The following is a 20130-nucleotide window of genomic DNA, read 5'->3' on the forward strand; positions in this document are numbered from 1 at the left end:
GCGGGCGTGGGCCCGCTCCCCCTTCCCGGGGGGGGGCTGGTCTGCTCCGTGGCCACCAATGGCATGTGTTGTGTGTGTGTGTGTGGGGGGGGGGGGGGGTATCCAATCCAAAATGAGCTCCCACTAACCCGAGTGCATCACGGGATTCTGACAGCAGCAGCAGGTTCAGGTGCACCCAAAGTCCCTGTCCTTTCCCAACCGAACCACCTGCAGCTCCCACCCCCCAACTCTCTCATGTCCCACCCTCTGCAATGCTGTGCCCTCTGCCTGCACGGCCAGCTCCTGCTCATTCTTCAAGGCTCGCTAGGGTTCTGTCTCCTGCAGGAAGCATTCCTCGATGCCCCAAGATGGGCCTTCCCTGGGCTCTCCCCACCCTCGTGCTTCCCCATCAAAGCCTGGCCACCTGCGCATTTCCTGGCTGGAATGTGAGTCCCCGAGGGCAGGAGCAGCCTGTCTGGTTCACAGTGCCCAGCCCTGAGGGGGTGTTCATGGAATGTGAATGAAAGAAAAAGGCACTTGCCCTGCTCTGGAACTTTCTATTTTTTTTTCTGGAACTTTCTTATATGCATCTCACTGACTCAATTCTGCTCTTGCTGAGCATAAAGCAGTTTACAGTGAGTCTGTGTGCGTGTGTGTGTCTGAGTGTCAGCAGGGGTCAGCTTGTAAGTGGACGCCCTGTTGCGTGGATGGGCCTGAGCAGGGACACTGCTCCTCTCTGAAACTGTCTGGGGCTTCAACCTGAAAAAGGAAGGCAGTTCTGACACATGCCACAACACGGATGAACGTGAGGACATTATGCTAAGTGAAGCGAGCCAGTCACAAAGGACAAATGCTGTCTGATTCCATTACATGAGGTCACTAGAGTAGTCAAATACAGAGAAATAGTACTGAAAGGTAACACAAATCTTTCCATGAACTTATTGAAGTACCCTTGTACACAGAGACAGAAAATTGAATGGTAAGTGCCAGGGGCTGGGGGACAGAGAGAGTTAGTTTCTAGTGGGGACAGAGTTCCAGATAGGGAAGAAGAAAAGACTCAGCAGATGGATGGGGGCAGTGGTCACACAGCCATGTGAATATACTTAATGCCAGTGAATTGTTTGCTTACAAATGGTTATGATGGAAAGTTTTGTTTTATGTATATTTCACCACAGTAAAAAAAGAATACTGCCCGGGGGTTTGAACTGGTGACTGCATTAGCCTGGGGGCACTTTGAGGGCTCCGGAGTCCTCCTGGCTGGTGGCCAATGGCTTCGTGGCTTGTGCAGTGAGTGACACAGATGGTGGGAAGGAGGACGGGGCTGGGGGCCAGGGGATGAGAATCGCCTCCCACTTAGAACCTGGTCACTATGGTTCTTACTCCCCAGGCTTTCTGCATAATCTCGCTGAGTCTCCATAACTTCCTGTGGGAGTGGGGATGCTTAACCCTATTCTGTAGATGAGGAATTTGAGGCCAGAGATGATGAGTGACTTGCTCAAGGACATAGCACACCAGGATGGGGCAAGGACTGGACCCCAAGTCCATGCCTCAGAGAGCAAAGTGCCAGGGCTGAGAGGCCCCTTAGGTGCTCAGGTTGGGGGTGTGTGTGGGGGTGTGCAGGTGTGTGCATAAGTGTGTACACACGTGTGAGCACGTGTGCATGTGTGCACTTCCTTGGACAGGGCCTGGGGTGTCCAGGGGTGACAGGGCAGCAGAGAGGTGTGGGATGGCCAGTGCCCTGGCTTCTGAGCTCTCTTCCCTGGTCACACCCTGGACTCCCGTAGTGGCTGAGGGGAGCGTCCTGGACTTCTACCAGCCCCTACAGCCCAGAGGCTGCAAAATGACAGGACCCTGAGTTGCTGGGGAGGGAGGATGGGTGGAGGGGAGCTGCCTGCTGCCTCTGGGATAAAAAGGGCAGAGCTCTGCAGCCAGATGGCCTGGTTTAGCACTTGACACTGACACCCACTAACTGTGGACCTTGGGCAAGTTACTCTACCTCTCCAGGCCACCGTATCTGCCTGCCCCCCAATCTGGGACGAGGACTGGGGATCAGAGGTGACATAGGCGAGGCAAGCACTCTGCACAGTGCCAAGTGAGGCTGCCTGGGGCTCACCGACTCGAAGGCCATGGAGATCCACTGCACACGGCCCTCCTTGACGCCCACGGCCCCATGTGACAGCTGCCCTGGTAGCAGGTTGGGCTCGGGCAGCTCCTTGCATTCAGGGTGCAACATCTGCAGGAAGGCGGAGATGCTGTAGCCTGCAGGGAGAAGCGAGAGAGGGGGTGTGGGTGGGCCCTAGAGGAGCAGCCCATCCCCACCCCACCCACCGGTGCACCCCGCTCACCTACCTCCCGGGTTTACAAAGTGTTTGTCACCATTGGTAATGTCAGTGGGAAACTTACAACACACATTTGCCAGTGGGATGAAAATGACATTTGGGGACCTGTCCCCTTTTTTGGAAAACCTACTGTGGCAGGTGTGCACACACATACCACACACGCACCTCAGCACAAGTCCCTGCTCACGCACAAGCCTGCCCTCATCTGGAAAACACTCGGCTGTTCCCACACGCCCCGCTCCGGTGTGGACACACTCAAGCACAGACGTAGATCCACAGACACCCACGCACCAGGCACATGCGTCCTTTGGGCTGTCCACCCTGGGACCACAGTCTCTGTGGCCTGCCCTGGAACTGGCTCCCCACACCCCACGCACCTGAGGGTAGGCACTGGGCCCCACCCGGCTTCACCAGTTCGGAGTTGCCCGCGATGGCCTTGCAGAGGCGACACAGGTGCCTAATTTCTTTGAAGAGGTCAAAGCTGCTGTCATAGACGACGCTGCCCTTTCCCAAAGAGACACAAGCCGGCCCAGGCCGCTTGGTGAGATGGGCACCCAAGCCTGGTCCTGCCTCCCACCCACCTCTGGGTGAGAACCCTTAGTAGCTCCCTGCTGCCACTGTCACCGTCACATTGCAGCCCTCTGCATGGTCACCCACTGTCCCCCCGACCCCAGCCTGCCCTGCCCCCACCAGCATCTTCTGCTTCCGTCACTGCCACCTTGCATGGGCCCCTCAGCCCCACCTCTTTGCTTTTGCTCACAGCGTTCTCACCTGGACTTGTCGCTTTCCTCCCCTCCCTTCTGGACAGACATATCCTGCCTGTCCTCCCACGTCCACCTGGTCCCCTCCCTGGTCCCTTTGTCCCCTTCTGAAGGCAGGGCACATCCACCAGTCCTTCCTCCCACAAACCCTCAGCACCGTTACGTGCTAGGTATGGTCCCAGTCCCAGCTCAATCAATGCCTTCAAACACTTAAGAGCCCAGCGCAGGACACAAACACGCATAAAGGGAGGGAGTCCTCGCAGAGTGGACAGCACCCCAGCCAGGGCGTGCAGCAGGGCCGAGGGCGAGGGCTGCAATCATCCAAGGCTGAAGGAAGACCAAGGGGGGTCGTACGTGCTTGATTTCCCCCATCTCTGTTCCAGCCCCTCATGGGGATGGACAGCCACCTTGAGCCCCAAACTGTACCCAGATTCCTGGGTAACTCTAAGACATCAACCCTGCTCAGTTCTCAAGAGAAACGGTGCCCCCCAGGAACCCATGGGGGTGCTGTCTGGGCTGCAGCCAAGAGATGGTGTGAGGAGCTGGGCTGGTGGCCCCCGTGGGCCAGTACTTGTTTGCAAGCCTGTTGCAGCTGGGCCTTTTAGCATCTGCCCAAACTGAGCCCACATACCGGGTCTCCGATGACATGATTGTCCACCTGCCGAGTGCGGTTGATGCCAATAATGCCAAAGACCACAAAGACCATGGCCCCAGTATCCACCAGCGGCCGCACCGCTGGCTTCCCGCAGCCCGTGTTCACACAGGGGTTGAAGCCGAAGGTGGCCGAGAGGCGGGTCTTGGGCACTGCAGAGGGGAAGTCCCAGCTGTAAGGGAAGGTGGGCCCGAGCTCCCGAGGCCCCCACTGGAGCACCCCGCATGAGTACCTTTCTCACTAGGCACATAGAAGAAGCCTTTGGTAGGCCCGTCGGGGCCGGAGCTGAGCAGGCAGCCAGGAGGTGCCGCACACACGCGCCCGTGGAAGGGGGGCTTGTGGGCCTGAGCAAAGTACAGTCTCCTGTGGAGGCAAAGAAGGCCAGGGCTGAGGCCGCGTGGCCACTCAAAGGGCTGGGAGGGTGCAGGGGTCTGGATTTGGGCTCCCCCAGCACACTAGGGGTTGGAGAATGTGCCCAGGGCTGGGGGTTTGGAGGCCTGTTCCAGTCCCGCCCCTGCCAAGGCTCCTCATAGGAAACCAGTCAAGACCCTTCCCCTCTTTTGGTCTAGGTCTCCCCACAGGTGTCACGAAGGGTGGAGGAGACCAGCAGTTTTCCAACTGTCCTCCAGGGAATGCAACAGTTCAGGAAGGGAACAGGGACAGTCTTGGGGGTCTCTGCTCAGAGCCCCCAGCCCTACCTCAACTTGCACAGTTAGGGAGTCTCAAGATTCTGTTTGAAGAAAGGGTTCCATGGCCAAACAGCTTGCTAACCACTGGACTGACATAGCTCAAGGTTCTTTCTAGAATGTTTTAAGCTCATCCAGGCAGCCTGTCTGCCCCTTCAGTGCTAATGTGTATGTGCAGAGCGGGCCCACCCTGGGTTCAGGAGAAGGAGGCAGAGGGACCCCCGCCCCTGAGCAAGTGGGGCTGGGCTGAAACGGACCCAGTGAGAACCATCTTGGTCATCCCCCTGCCTCCAAACTGCACCCCTTCACCCCAAGTGGAGTTTGGCCTCCTGTAGGTGCTCAACGCCCTGAAGCCAATCCCGTCAGAGGCCACAGTCCCGTGTCCCCGTGTGGGGCCCAGCACTGCTGCTCTCTGCCACCACGGGTAGCCGGACTGTTTCTTTCAGAGTACTGTTACCCTAATTTGCAATGACACTGCTGTTTACTTGTTAGCAGACCGTCTCCTGCCGGATGGCCCCAGGGCAGCAGTCACGTCTGTCTTGTTCACCACCACAGCCCAGCCCCAGCACAGCGCTGGCACACAGTCGGCGCTCAAAGTTTGTTAAAGCAATGAATGGATGAGACAGGAGACCCTTGGCTAACACGGTCTCAAAGCATAACTGAATGTAGGGCCATGTTCAGAATGTCGGGATGAGACCTGGGAAAAGATGCCCCCAGCTGGCCTGGAGACCCTGAGAGGCACAGGACACAGCCCCTCATTCAGCAGGTATTGGGGCCCTTCCTTCATGCAGGGACTAGGCAGGGACTGAGTACACAGTAGATCAACACAACAGACACAGTCCCTCCCTTCACTCACCTACAGCCTAAGAATATTAATAAATATTTTCTGAATGAATTATATGTTCAGAGTGTGGATAACTGCACTGGAGAGCAAGCGCAGAACGCACTCGCTCATTCATTCAGCAAGTATTTACTGAGCACCTGCGTGCCAGGCACTGCGCTATGTTCTGAGGACACAGTACGGAACAAAACAGTCCAGGTGCCACTGCAGGCTGCAGACGTGCTCCTGGGGGCACAGGTAATAAGCCGGATCAGCACGATTTCAGGTGAGGTGGCACTGCTCATGTGAGGAGAGGGGGGCGAGCAAATGGGCCGGGCTGGCGGAGAGCGGCTTATCTGCAAGGCTCTGTTACCGGGTGTGCTGCTGCTCCTTGGCGGCCACGTAGAAGCTGAAGTCAAACTTCCAGCCCCGCTTGGCATCACAGGCCAAGGTTGTCACCATCCACTTGCGGGAGGGGCTCGCCGCCTGGAGCAGCCCTACTGTAGACATACAAGCGGTCAGCTTCCTGGTGAAGTTACCAAAAGGCGCTCTATACACCTAAGCAGTGGATCGACAGAGACAAGACACGTGACTCGGGGAGGCTGCCTCGGCCTGCACCCAGCCTCAGGCTCCGTCCCCTCCCTCTTTGTCATATCCCACCCTGTCCCAGCCTCTACAGTGAGGGACAGAGCCTGGGCAGAGGCTCAGGAGGCCTGGGTTTGAGTTTGAAAACTGGGCAAATCCCTTCCTCTCTCTCTGAGCCTCATTTGTCCCTCCAACAAACGTGCACTGAGCATCTACTCTGTGCTGGGCTCTGAGGACACACTGTTGACCAGGATGGGCACGGTCCCTGCCCGCCTGGAGCTGGCAATAGTGATGGCTTTGGGTTCTGTTAGGGGTTGTGAATTAGATAATTAAGATAAGACAGAGGATAAATGGCAGTGGACAAGGAGGGTGGCCACGACAGGGCTCTGTGAGGGGGTGGACATTTGTGCCGAGACTGAATGAGGCCTGAGGAGTCAGCTGCACATTAGGCTGGAAGGGAAGCTTTCGAGGCAGTGAGAACAGCATGTGCAAAGGCTCAGAGTCAGGGAAAGCCTCAGAGACCTCATCTTTCAAATGGAACAAACGAGTGGCATGTGCGCCTGTCACCCCGGAGGGTGTAACATATTAAAGAAACACGAATGACCCCTGTGAGGGGAACTGGAAGCCTGGGTTGGCCCTCGGAGACTCTTTGCTGGGGTGCTGGAGCAGCTGCCAGGAGGGAGAGCCGCCGACACCTGCACTCTCTGAGCACTCACTACATCCCAGATGTTATGTACTGCACAGGCCTCGCCTCATGTACCTCCAGCACTTTTTATACCCCATTTCACAGATGAGGAAACTGAGACTCAGAGGCACTAAGTAATCCACCCAAAGACATACAGTGTGTAAATGGCAGAGCTGGTACTCGAACCCAGGCCTGGCTGACTTGGAAGCCCACTTACCACTCGCATGTCCCTGCCACAGATCTGGCTAATTTATGGGGGGGGGGGTCCTCATCTGCCAGTAGCAGCTCCATCCTCAAAGACTCTGTTTCCCCCTCCCTACTGGCCAGTATCCACTAGGTTGGCATTGAGGGTCCCTCCCCTGGTGGTGGTGGCTCATTTCATGACAGCCCAGGCTCACCTGGAAGGAGGGCACCTCTCCATCCCCAGGGGACACGGTCTGCCAAGGGGCAGGCAGGCTGGCATTGAGGGAGAGCCTGTAGACAGGTGGGTGGCCTTTACTCTTCACTTTGGAGACGTACACGGTGCCCGGGGAGTCTAGGGACAAATGAAGGATGGAAGAAGAGTGGACGGTCACCTTGACTGGCTTCTGACCCTGGAGCAGGCCACCCTCAGCTCTGCTGACCATAGGGCTGAGCTTTGACCTCAGGCTTATCTCCAAATGCCAGCTTTGTTCTTCTCTACTGGACCAGGTCCATGGCAATGATGGTGGGAGAGGTGGTGGTCACCAGGATGGGCTGGTGGCAAGGATGGTGGGGATGACAGTGATGGAGGAAGGTGAAGTTGAGCCAGTGATGGACAAGGGTAGTGGTGCCATTGATAGGGACCATGGTGTGAATGGTGCGGCTGGTGCTGGTAATGACAATGATTGGGACAGACATGGTGACAATGCCATGAGGTGACAAGGACAGATGGAAATGCCTCTCAGGAGGTTAATTCCCACAGTACACTTGTCTGCTAGCCGACAGAGCTCAGGATGCCCCTCCCCTGCCCCAGAGACTCAGGATGGCTTCGATGTACTGGGTGGGTTTGTGCAGCACAACAGGCCAGGCTAGGGGGTGGCAGGGGGACACCCACTGTTGGGCCCAGGAGAGCTGCTGGGATAGCAGGTGAGGTCCAGACTTCACCTCTGCAGTGACTCAAGAACACAGGCTCTTGTTTTTGCAGGAGAATCAAGAATGAATTTTATCTGCTCCTGTACGGGGCCCCTGTATCCTAGCACCAAGGAGGATTTCTCCCACCCCCAACACTCACCCTGAGGGGTGGCCTCAGGCCGGCTGGCCCAGGGGGCCCCCGAGCCTCGCTTCTTCTTCTCCAAGGATGTCCGGATGTTGTTCTGCAGGCTGTGGGGCTTCTCCTGAAACAGACCTATCCCCCACGCAGCGTCAGGGACAGCAGGGCTTCCCTGGCTGGGCCCAGTGGGCGAAGGGCAGGGGCCGGGATCTGTGACAGTCCCAGGAACATGGGTGTGGGGACTAGAGGGGCTGGATGCCAGGGATCTGAAAGAAACTAGATAGAACTGGAAAAAAAGTCAAATATTGAATTTATGGGAATCTTAAGCCAAGAGAAAGGGCCCCTCCAGCCCTGCCCAGAGAAAGACACGGAAGCTCTGCCTACTGTCCCCTTTCTGCCTCGCCCTCCTCATCTGTCGGGTGGGATGACACCTCCCACAGAGGTGGGTGAAGGACTAAATGGGCTGCTGAATCTCCTGCACTCAGCTACATGTCTGGCATGTGATAAATGCCCAACTATTAGGAGCGATTAGGGATGGAACGTTCAACTGGCAGAGATAATGAGAGATATTCCTACATTCCTGTTTTGCCTCAAGCATCGCGGATTAGTGTTTTTTTTTTTTTTTTTTTAATGAGAGAAATGTTATGCCTTAAAAATTTAAATCTTCACAGCCACCCTAGGAGGTTGTTATCATTAACCCCGTTTGAGGGTCTGGGAGGCCTGCGACCTGCACGAGGAAGTGAGCTGCAGGGCCCCGCTGGAGTCCAGCCCTGTCTGCTCCTGACGCCGAAGCTCTCTTTGCTGCAACACGAGGGGTCCCTTTAAGAGGCAGCTCAGAGCGACAAGAGGTACAGGGGCTGGGCTGGACTCCAGCTGGGGTCCTGTCTCTCCTGCAGATGTTGTCCAGGAACCTGGGGACCACCCTGGGGTCTGTCCGTGACGGAGGGCAGGGGTGTGTAGCAGCAGTGATGATGGAGCGGAATTCCCTGCCCAGGCCGGTGGGGAGAGGAGCTGGGGACGTGGCCAGGGCTCTTCGGGCACCTCTCAGCACTGTAGTTGATTGTCATGCATTTGGCTGATGCCACTACCAAGGGGAAGGCCGCGTGAACCCGAACACCACCCTAATTAAACGAAGGCAATTACAGCAGTTGGCGGATCTGCTCCCATGAGCTGGAAGCGCTCACCCAAGCATTTTCTCATTTGGTTTCTACATGACCCGGCAGAGCTGTAAGACCTCGGGTCGACTTCACCTGCCCCCAGGCCCGACCTCAGTCCCACCCTCTGTAAAATGAAGCCTGGGCCAGACTACCTCAAAGGCAAGGAGGCAGCTTTATCTCCTCTCCTCGCTTGTCCCCAACTCTGTCACCAAGTCCTATGGAGATCACCTCCTAAAACCCCCTCGACTCCACCAGCAGCCCCCACCGTCTCTAGTCTAAATGACTGGACCAGCTCCTACCTGGCCTCCCAGCCAGCTTCCACCCTGGCCCTCCAGTCCCCCTCCACACAGCATGTGAGAGACTCAATGTTGGCCCCTCTCAACTTAAACCCTCCACAAGTTTCCACTGACAATTAGAATAAAATAAAACAAATAAAACCTTAGCCCGCCTCCTCTGGCCCAGCCCAGCAGGCCAGCCTTAGCTCCTAAGTGCCCCTCTCAAACATGGCCCTGGTCTTTCCCACCTCAGGTGCTGACCTCTTGCCTAGATCTCTCCTTCCTCTCCCCTTCCGGCCTGGCTAACCCCTTCCCATTCTTCGAGTCTGGCTTAGACATGACCTCTTCCAGAAGCCTTCCATGATATTGTGCTCCTGAGGCACCCTGTTCTTCCTCTACCAAAGCTCAGATCTACTATTATGACAGCCTGTCCCTAGCACCAGATTGTGGACTCCCTGAGCTCAGGAACCTGTCCCTCCTGTCCACTGCACCCAGCCAGTAGTTTATTTAATGAACATGAGACCACTGAGGCTCAGGGGTAAGTATCTGCTTGACGTCACACAGTGATGGGGAGCCCGGATCCTGCATCTCTCAGGCCAATCGTCTTTGAGACCTAGACATCAAAGAGGGAGGGGGACACCCCTGCTGGAAAGCCTCACCTGAGCAGGTGATGCAGGAGATGCCCTCAGCGCTCAGGTTGTACTTGAGGTCCAGCAGCACCTGAATGTTGGTATCGGGCCGGAAGAGCAGCGGGGCCCGGCTGGCAGGGCGGAGCCGGCTGGCGAACACCAGGGACAGGACGAGGATGGAGAAAAAGAGCCCTACAAGGAAAGGACAGGCACTAGGTGGGGCTGTGGCCTCCAGAGCCCTAGGAAAGAGCTGCTCTCATTATGGGGGTGGGGGGTGTCCCAAGGGAATGTGCAATGGCCCAGCATGGCAGCCTGTGGGTGAAGTTTGCCAGAGATAGGGATAAAGTGGGTGGTTACATGTGGTGTCACCTGGGGTCTGACGATAAGCTATAAGCTAGCACTCCTGGACAATAGACAGCCACCATCTTAGAGCACACAGTAGTTTATAAAGAGCTGGCATGTCCACTTGATCTCATGCAACTCTAAAACACTGTTGAAGATCATAGCACTGAGCATTTATTGAGCACTTACTGCATGCCATGCATCAGGCTGAGATCTTTACATGCGCTGTGGCATTCGTCACAACTGCCTCCCTAGACACCATTCTTATCCTCCATTATAGAACAGGAAACTGAGTGTCAGACTCGCTGACACAGCCTAAGTCACACAGCTAGGATGTGGCAGAATTGGGATTCAAACGCAGCCAAGCTGATCGACCTCTAGAGTCCAAGCCTTGAGCGCTCTGCTCTACTGCCCAGCGTGAGGACTGGCACATAGTAGATGCTCAGTAAGCAGTAGCCACGGCAGGACCAGCGGCATTCTACGCAGGACGAAGGTGAGGCTCAGAGAGCGACAGGCTCCCACCCAGGGCTCTGACCTCTAGTCCACCTGTGGGGGGGGGCTCCCATTGCCGGGGTTCTCTGGGGGAGTCTGCCCCACACCTCAGGCACAGGGGCGGAGCTGCGAGACACAGGGGAAGCAGGTGGGGGGCCCACTTACCCACAATCACCCAGCGGCTCTTGACGGCGGACCACAGGACCCAGTGGTGCAGCAGCTCCTGCAGCTGGACGAGGAGCTGGCCCCGGCTGCCCCTGTCGGGGTCTGGCTGCAGGCCCTCGGGGGGCACAGACACCAAGGACACATCTCCCAACTCCAGCGACACTGCCAGGGCAGAGCAGTGGCCTGTCAAAGCCCACCCTGGTCCACACCCTCTCCAGGGGAGCCCAAATGCTAATGGAGGATCCCCACAGACCATCTTGCCCATCTTGTCCAGCATCCTGCCTCAGAACCAGCCTGTCCTCAGACCACCTTGTCATGGGCTCCCCCCGATCCTGGGCAGAGGCAGCCTCTGGGTCTCACCAGGGTCAGCAGGGCAGCCTGCCCCAGCTCTCACCTGGCTCCTCCTCGACATTCAGCAAGGGGATGTCATCATCCAGGTAGGGTATGGGGCCCTGGGCAGGGCTGCCCCCAGCCCGCTCAGCAGCAGCAAACACGTCCCCGGGGAAGTGCAGGGAGCTCTTGCGGCCGCACTTCTGGTGGCAGCTATTGAGAGAGTGGGGAAGGGGATGAGCCCAGAGGGTTGTGGGTACCCAGGGAAGGCAGGGCAAAGGCCCCAGCAGTCTCGTGAACCCAGGTATCCCTCAGTTTTCCTCTGGGGAGATACATGGTGACAGGGATGGGATGACTACATGTAGCAGGCCAGGCAATGACGTGACCAAAGCAGGGGAATCATTCTTCTACTGTCACGTGGCCCAGGGGCTCTGACACCAACTAATACTCGGGGGAGCCAGGATGAGGGGAAGCTGGGCCGGGCTGAGGCTGCAGCCAACATGGCCAAGGCCCCGGCTGGAGTGAATGCAGGGAGGTGAGGCTCGCCCCAGGGACTGGGGACAAGAATAATACACACGGGTAACACTCAGTGTGCTGCGTGCCAGGCAGCGAGACACGGGCCCTGTGTGGGTTCCCTCACTTAATCTTGTCAGGACTCCCACACAGTGATTACACCTGTTTTATGGAGAAGGAAACAGACGCAGAGAGGTTAAGTAACCTGCCCAAGGTTCCAGCTACCAACGAAGAGGCTGAGGTTGGAGCCCAGCTCCGAGTGACTGGGAAGGCCCCGTGTCCAATAAGACTACTGGGGAAAACCTGCCCCAGGCTGGAGGTTAGGGATGGGGCAGGGCTCATTTGGCATCTCTGTAGAGATTAGGAAAAAAGTGCCTTTTCCCCAAGACACTTTGTGCCTATGTCATAAAACTGTTATGGAAATAGTGCCTCAGCCAGGGTGCCCTTGTGCAGTGTCCAACCTGCACCACCACATGTGGCAGCCCCGAAGGGAGAGGCTGTCAGCAGGGAGAACTCAGGACTTTGTCCCAGGCCCAAGCCTGAGCTCTTTGCCAGGCTCTCATCTCCCTTTGGCCCCTCGTCAGCTCACCATGGTCAGGAGGACATCGTCATGGACCCCTGAACACCACTGGCCAAAGCCTTTGTATGCCCTGCCCCAGGCCCAGAGACTCCATCATCCCTCAATACTTCTAACCCCAGAACTGATTCCACACTCCTCTCCCTCCCCACCGTCCCCAACCACCAGGCCCATGAGACCCCTCTCCCTTGACCTCCGGCAGCAACTCCGGACTGACCCATTCAACTTCACGCACAGCTCACTACATCTAAAGACAAGAACCTGAGGACATTAACACGGCAGCTAAGAGCATGGGCTTTGGACTCAGATGTTCTTGGGTTTAGATCCTGGCCCTGCTACCTACTAAATAGGTGACCTTGAGAAAGTTGCCTGACCTCCCCGAGTCCTCGTTTTCTTATCTGTAAAATGGGCATAAGAGGAGGACCCAGCTGCCGGGGTTCAGGGGGATGGTGGTGGTATCACAAGAACTTGTACAAAAGTGCTTTGCCACTTCCTGGCACGCAGTAGGTGGTCACAAATTGTAATTACTAGACAGAAGCATCTTCTCCTTCTGCCTAGCACAGGACTGGGCATACGGAAGGTGCTCACTAATGAACCAAAAAGGCTTGCAGAATAGAGGCTGGTGTGCTGAGTGGCCCCCGGAGGCCTGTTAGGAATAGTCAGTGAGGGGAGGGCACGGCCAAGCTCACCTGGTCTGGCAGGAGCTCTCCAAGGGGGCGAGGTACAGGCTCCAGAGGCCCAGGGCCGCTGGCATGGTGAAGAGCACGGCCAGCCAGCAGCAGGACACGATGAGAGACATGAACAGGCCAAAGTCATGGACAGCCGGGATCTGGTGATGGAGAGGGAGAGAGGGGTGTGGGGCTGGGTGGGCCTGGGGACTCCTGCAGCCAAAGACACTCTGGACCCCAGACTACCCCCAGACCGAGGCAGGATGACAAAGCCTAGGCTGCCGGAATGCCAGCCGCCAGCTGAGGAGGACACCGGCAGCCAAGGGCTGGTGCCGAGGAGCACAGCAGCGGAGGAAGGGTCTCCACCTTGAGAGTGAAGGCTCTTGTCTCTCTGCAGCCCACTGCAGGGAACAGTGTCTGGCACAGAGGAAGTGCTCAGTAGCTGTCACTACATGAACAAATAAGGAATAGAGGAAAATGCATCCTGTTGGACCAGGCCATGTGTCAGTGAGGAGGAAGGGAGAGATCACTGTCACATGACAGAAGCAGGGAGGCTGGGGACTAGGAGCAATGGGTATGCTCTGGACATGTCACAGGAACCTGCATAGGGATGTGCCAGTTGGAAGAAAACTGTAACGAACAAGGAGACAAGCCTGTGCTCTTTCTGAAACACTTTCACAACCATCTTCTCATGTCAGTCCCTGAATAATCCACACATGAGGAAAGTGAGGCTCAGAGAGGTTAAACAACCCGCCCAAGGTCACACAGCAGTACTTGAACCCAGCTCCGCCTGCTTTCTGGATGCAGTTCTCCAGGAAGGCCTGGATAAGCCAAAGCATCTAGTGGTTTCTAGATGGGCTACTTGGCCCAGGTCATAAAATCTCTCCAAGACTTGGGCTGACTCACTGTCTTTTGGCTTCTTTCAGCAGCAAGGTCACAGCTGAATTCAGCACCTTCTCCCACACCCCGGTCAGAGGCCCGATGGAGCACGGGGAAGAGGAAGTCAGCATCAGGGACGAAAACGCAGCATGAAGCAGGTGGGTGGGAATGGCTCTGGACCAGAAGTCAGGAGACTTGGCCAGGCTCGTCCCTTACCAGCTGTGTGACCTTGAGGAAGTCACTTTACCTCTCTGGGCCTCAGTTTCCGTATTAGGAAAATAGGGATGGTCTTGTACATTTGTCACAGGTAATGAAGATTAAGTGTAAAGAGCTTTGGAAACTGTCAAATACCCTTTAGGGCAGAGGCTGGATTACTACTAATGAGTACTGGTAATAAATACTGTTTGTATTATTATAATTTTCCCATTCATTAAGTTTCGATAATGGGTGATTAGTAACAAAAATGGACTCACTCTAGAGACATGGCAGGTACCTGGAGGCAAAGGCTGTGTGAACAGAAAAGGGGCGGGTGGGAGGAGCAGAGACCAGGAGCCAGGTGTGTACGGGAGGAAGGGGGAGGGGAGGACAGTGACAGAGGGGCGGGTCTCCCACCTGGGAGAAGACGTTCGCTGCGTAGGCTGCGGCCGTGGTCAGGGAGGTGAAGAAGGTGGCCTTGCCTGCCGTCTGGATGGTGTGGATCATCCGCAGCTGCGGGTCTTCCAGGTGCGTGGCCTGGCGGTAGGTGTTGATGAACACAAAAACGTCGTCTACACCTGCGGGAAGAAGTCACAGCTCAGGAGGGTGGGCTCAGGGTCATGCTGCAGTCTCCAGAATCAGGCCCAACCTGGGCCTGGACCAGCTCTGAGTGGCCTCCAGAGAGGAAAGGCTCCAGGAGAGTCCTATTCCTGAGCATGGAGTTTGGAAAGACCCACCTTACTGGATCTTCCCACCAAGAGTCCAAGCCCCGCCCACCAAACTGCTTGGCCCCACCCCCAGAACTAGGCCTTCTTCCAAATCTTATCTTCCTTCCCACACTTCCTAGGCCTTTCCCAAAATCCTCACCTCTACCCAGCATACTCCTCTGCTCTCTCCACCCACCACATGCCAAGGATCTCCCTGCCCCCCATATTCTATGACACAGGTACTTTACACAACTAAGCCACGAGCCAACAACAGCCACTCCTATTCTTTTTTTTTTTTTTTTTCCTTTTTTGTCTTTTTTCGTGTCCGGCAGCAGACCGCAGCCCTCAGTGTTGCGCCCGCACCGGACCGGGGACCGGCAACGGGATCGCAAACCTCAGTGCCGCGCCCGCACCTCGCTCAGCCAGTGAGCGGGAACCGGTCTGTATGTGGGATCCGAACCCTCGGCTGGAGCACCGCCACACTTCCCAAGCGGCGCACTGTAGCAGTGCACCACTGGGCCGGCCCAAGGAAACACTTATCTTTTAATTCAATTTTGCCACAAACTTTTTGAAGTGTCCTCGTGTGCGCGCGCGTGCACACACACACACACACACACACACACACAGCAGACCGCAACCCTCAGTGTTGCGCCCGCACCGGACCGGGGACCGGCAACGGGATCGCAAACCTCAGTGCCGCGCCCGCACCTCGCTCAGCCAGTGAGCGGGAACCGGTCTGTATGTGGGATCCGAACCCTCGGCTGGAGCACCGCCACACTCCCACCACCACACACCGGGCCGGCCCAGCCACTCCTATTCTAACCCCCACACTCCAAGGCTCTGAGGCCTGACAGGGGACTTTTTAGAGCCCCCATAGAAGCCAGGCTTTGAGCCTAGGGAGAAGGCCCTTTTTGGGGGAAGAGGCAGAGTTCCCATGTGGGAGGCCCACTGCCATGGCAACAGAGGCAACTCACCAATGCCCACTATCACGAAGGCAGCCACTCCATTGAGGATGCCCAAGTACTGGATACCAAAGACCACATGATACAGGAAGAGTGCCACCAGGCAGCTGAGACCAATGCTGGCAATCCCGAAGAAGGACAGGAACACTGGGCAGGGCAAGGGGCACAAGGTGACAAAGTGGGGAGGGCTATCATGGAACACAAACCCCCTTCAGTGTCCTTGACTTTGACTGGGTCCTACCTTATCCCCTGCCCTCGCCCCTGGCACCCTTCACCACCCTGTCTGTTCCCATCACAGGTGTAGGACCAATTCTCAGTTCTCCATGCCCAAAGAATGTGCTGGCAGGAGGCCCGAGTGAAAGAGATGAAGCCAACTCTGAGTAAGTCAGGTAGCCTGTGGGACCTCATCTCTGCAGAACTTACCTCTGGTAACAGAATTATGAACATTATATATTTAATGTCTGTCACCCCAGGAGACTAGAGGTTACATGGGGGTAGGCACTGTGTCTATTAGGTCTACTGGCACCTTACAGCATCTGGCACATAGTTGGTAACCAATAAATATTTGTTGCACGGATGAATGCAACATTTTTAAAGATATTTCCATTTTTGAAGGTATTACCATCCCTTTTTCACTTGTGCAATAGAATATGTCTACTGTACACTGACAGCAGTAAGAAGCAGCTAGTGTACATGGGGAGGTAGAGAGGGAAATGTGAACTGGGGGAAAAGGGGCAGCTGACTTGGGACCATTAAACAGGCTACAGAATAATCCATAGGGGAGAGTCTAAAACCCCAGACTCCACAACACAAAGCTATTGAAAGGAGAAAAATGGCGAAAGGGCTAAAAGTCAACCTGTGTGAGGTCCTGGGGGTGGGAGCCCTTGGGTAAGATCCAACCTCTCTCGGCCTCTGCCTGCCTGGAGTTGAAAGATGATTTCTGAGCACCACCACCCCAAGCTCTGACATGCTGGATTCAAGACTATTATTGGCATTCTTGAGAAGGCAGGCTTTAGCCAGACAGGAGCACACTGGGAAAAGAGAAGAGGGCTGGCTCCAGGCTGGTCCTTCAGGGAAGCCCTACCTGAGCAGGAGGTGAGGATGTAGACGAGGGCAGCGATGCAGCTGCTGCTGATGAAGGCCAGGAGCATGTCATTGTTGAAGGTTCTACGCACCTCATAGTCAAAGAGGTCTGTCCCCCCATAGAGAACCTGGACTTTGCTGGGGAAAAGAGTACATGGAGAGAGGAAAGATGGAAAGGGATTTAGAGATGGCTGTGAACACTTGGAGGAGGACCAGGAGCTACCCACTTCACCAATGGCTCTTCACCTTGGCTGCACGTTAACATCACCTGGGGACTTCCAAAAATCCTGATGTCCAGGCCAGACTCTAGACAGATTAAGTCAGAATTTCTGGGGTGCGGCTGAGTCATTAGAGTTTGTTAAATCTCTCAGGTGATTCAGATGTATGGCCAAGGTTGAGAACCACTGCTCTACACAGATAATAATCAATTATAATCAGATTCTATGTCATCTTCCAATTCTCGATTATCCACAGCAAAATTTTAAATTCAAACTGGCTTCCAGATACTTAGTTTTACACTGCTATTCAGTGTGTGCTTAATGCAAGTTTTGTTTGTTTCTTTCCTTCTTTGTTTTGTTTTTCTTTGCAGCTGGCTGGTACAAGATCTGAACCCATGACCTTGGTGTTATAAGGCTGTGCTCTAACCAACTGAGTTAACCAATCAGCCAACACAAGCTATTTTCAATAAAGAACACAGGACTAGGTTGGTCAAACTCTGTTTTAAAATACAAACAGAGTGACATCTGCTTCTGGCCAACATGGACTAACAAGAGGAACTCTACATTTACCTTCTCACTGGAACCAACAAAAATATGAGGAAATATATGAAATGAGACTTTGGACATCAGACAACAAAGGATGATGATCTCTGAGAGATAAGAAAAAAATGGGCCCTATGGTCATCTTGGCTTGCTACCTTGAGAGAGTTTCCACTCCTCAGTGAAGCCTAATATTTGGGTTATTGAGCTCCCCAAGGAAGGCTGAGAATGTTCCAGACTTGATGAAAACTATAAATCCATTATCTAAGAAGCTCAAGCAACAAACCCCACATACCAAAAATCATGAATAAAGCTACAGCAATGCACATAATAATCAAATTGCTCAAAAACAATGACAAGAGAAAATCTTAAAAGGAACCTGAAGAAAAAGACACATCACATACAAAGGAACAAAGATGAGGCTGACAGCAGACTTCTCACTGGAAACAATGCAAGTTAGAAAACACTGCAGCAACATCCTATCGATAGTGGGAAAAGTCAACCCAGAATTTTGTACCCAGAAAAAATTATCTCAGAAATGAAAGCAAGATAACGACTTTTCAGATACACAAAAGCTGAAATAGTTAATCTCCAATACACCCATACTACAAGAGATGTTAAAGGAAGTCCTTTGGGCAGAAGAAAAGTGATAATATATGAAAATATGGATCTACACAAAAGAACGAACACCACTGGAAATGTAAATGACATGAGTAAATTTATGAATTTTTCTTATTTACTTAAATCCCTTTAAAAGATAACTGACCATTTAAAAAAAATAACAATGTAGTGTGGGGTTTATAACATACATAAAAATAAGACGTGTGGCAGCAATAGCATAAAGCCCAGTAGACAATACAGCATTGTAAGGCTGTCATAAATGATATTATACATAAAATAATATAACATTATTTGAAGGTGTACTATAATAATTTAGAGGTGTATACACTACATACCTCAAAGCGATCATTAAAATAAAGAGTTACAGCTAAAAAGCCAACAAAGGAGATAAAATGGAATCATAGAAAAACATTCAGCCCATTCAAAAGAAGGCAAAAGAGAGCAAAAGGGGAACAGAGAATATATGGGACAAATAGAATAAAATTAACCATGTTAATAATTACATTAACTGTAAATGATTTAAATACACCAATTCAAAGGCAGAGAATGTCAGGCAGATTTTAAAAAATCAAGATCCAGGTGCCTACATGAAACCCACTTTAAATATAAAGACACGAATAGGTTAAAACCCAAGGGATAGAGAAAGATATTCTATGCTAACGTGAATCGAAACAAAGATGAACTGATTATATAAGTAACAAATGAAGTAAATTTTAGAGTAAATAATAATACCAGTATAAAGATGTAATTTCAAAATGAAAAAGGGCTCAATTCATCAAGAGAATAAATGTTTTTGCACCTAATAACAGAGCTTTAAAATACTCGAGGGAAAAACTGATAGAACTGAAAAAAAAATTGAGAAATCCACAGTTACAGTTGTACATTTTAATATCCCTCTCTCACTAATTGCTAGATTAAACAGAAAATCAGTAAGGATATAGAGGACTTGAACAATACCATCAACAAACTTGATCTAATTAACACTTACAGTACACTCCACTCAATAACAACAGAATACACATTCTTTTTGAGTGCATACAGAACATTTAGCAAGACAGACCATATATGGACCATAAATAAGACTCAATAAATTCACAAGGACTCAAGTCATCCAAAGTATGTTCTCTGACCACAATGAAATTAAGTTAAAAATCAGTAACAAAAAGATATCTGAAAAATTCCTAAATATTTGGAAACAAAATAGCGTATTTTTAAATAACACATAGGTCAAAGAATAAATCAAATGGAAAAGCAGAAAGCATTTTTAACTGAATGAAAATTAAAATACAACATATCAAAATTTGTGGGATGTTCTAAAGCAGTAGTACTTAAGGGAAATTTTATAGCACTAAACACCTATATGAGAAAAGAAGAAAGGCTTCAAATCAGTGACCTCAGCTTCTATTTTAAGAAAGTAGAACAAGAGAAAATTAAATATAAAGTAAGCAGAAGAAAAGAAATAATAAAGATAACAGAAATCAATGAAATGTAAAACAGAAAAAGCAACAAAGTCAATGAAACCCATAGCTAGTTCTTTGAGAAGATCAATAAAATTGATAAGCCTCTAGCCAGACTAATCACAAAAAAGAGGGGAGACACACATGAAAGAGTCAACATCACTACAGTTACTACAAACATTTAAAAGATAATAAAGAAATATTATGAATCACTTTATACCAACAAATTTAACAATATAAATAGAATGAAAAAATTCCATTGACTTAAACTACCAAAACTCATGCAAGAAAAAATAAATAACCTTAGTACTTACTATTTTAAAAATTGAATTTGTAGTTAAAAATCTTCCAATAAAGAAAACTTCAGGGGGCCGGCCCGGTGGCGCACTGGATAGTGCGCCGCTTGGGAAGCGCGGTGGCGCTCCTGCTCGAGGGTTCGGATCCCACATACAGACCGGTTCCCGCTCACTGGCTGAGCGAGGCATGGGGGCGACGCTGAGGGTTGCAATCCCGTTGCCGGTCCCCGGCCCGGTGCGGGGGCAACACTGAGGGTTGCGATCCGTTGCCGGACACGGAAAAAAG

At 52.8% G+C, this 20130-nt stretch overlaps 1 protein-coding gene across 1 annotated transcript in view; it reads right to left on the bottom strand.

Moving 5' to 3' along the window:
* PTCHD2 (patched domain containing 2) overlaps window positions 1-20130 on the bottom strand; it is a 52547-nt gene that overhangs the window by 3670 nt on the left and 28747 nt on the right. The window contains exons 4-17 of the mRNA XM_008589868.1: window positions 16714-16850; window positions 15642-15776; window positions 14378-14538; window positions 12908-13047; window positions 11193-11341; window positions 10799-10960; window positions 9830-9991; window positions 7760-7873; window positions 6906-7042; window positions 5611-5795; window positions 3964-4094; window positions 3711-3883; window positions 2696-2822; window positions 2093-2238 (exon numbers count right to left, since the gene is read on the bottom strand). Coding sequence (XP_008588090.1) covers window positions 2093-2238; window positions 2696-2822; window positions 3711-3883; window positions 3964-4094; window positions 5611-5795; window positions 6906-7042; window positions 7760-7873; window positions 9830-9991; window positions 10799-10960; window positions 11193-11341; window positions 12908-13047; window positions 14378-14538; window positions 15642-15776; window positions 16714-16850 — 2059 coding nt within the window. The remainder of the gene's footprint in view (window positions 1-2092; window positions 2239-2695; window positions 2823-3710; window positions 3884-3963; window positions 4095-5610; window positions 5796-6905; window positions 7043-7759; window positions 7874-9829; window positions 9992-10798; window positions 10961-11192; window positions 11342-12907; window positions 13048-14377; window positions 14539-15641; window positions 15777-16713; window positions 16851-20130) is intronic.

Source organism: Galeopterus variegatus, unplaced genomic scaffold (assembly GCF_000696425.1).
Source record: "Galeopterus variegatus unplaced genomic scaffold, G_variegatus-3.0.2 Scaffold138, whole genome shotgun sequence".
Taxonomy (NCBI): Eukaryota; Metazoa; Chordata; class Mammalia; order Dermoptera; family Cynocephalidae; genus Galeopterus; species Galeopterus variegatus.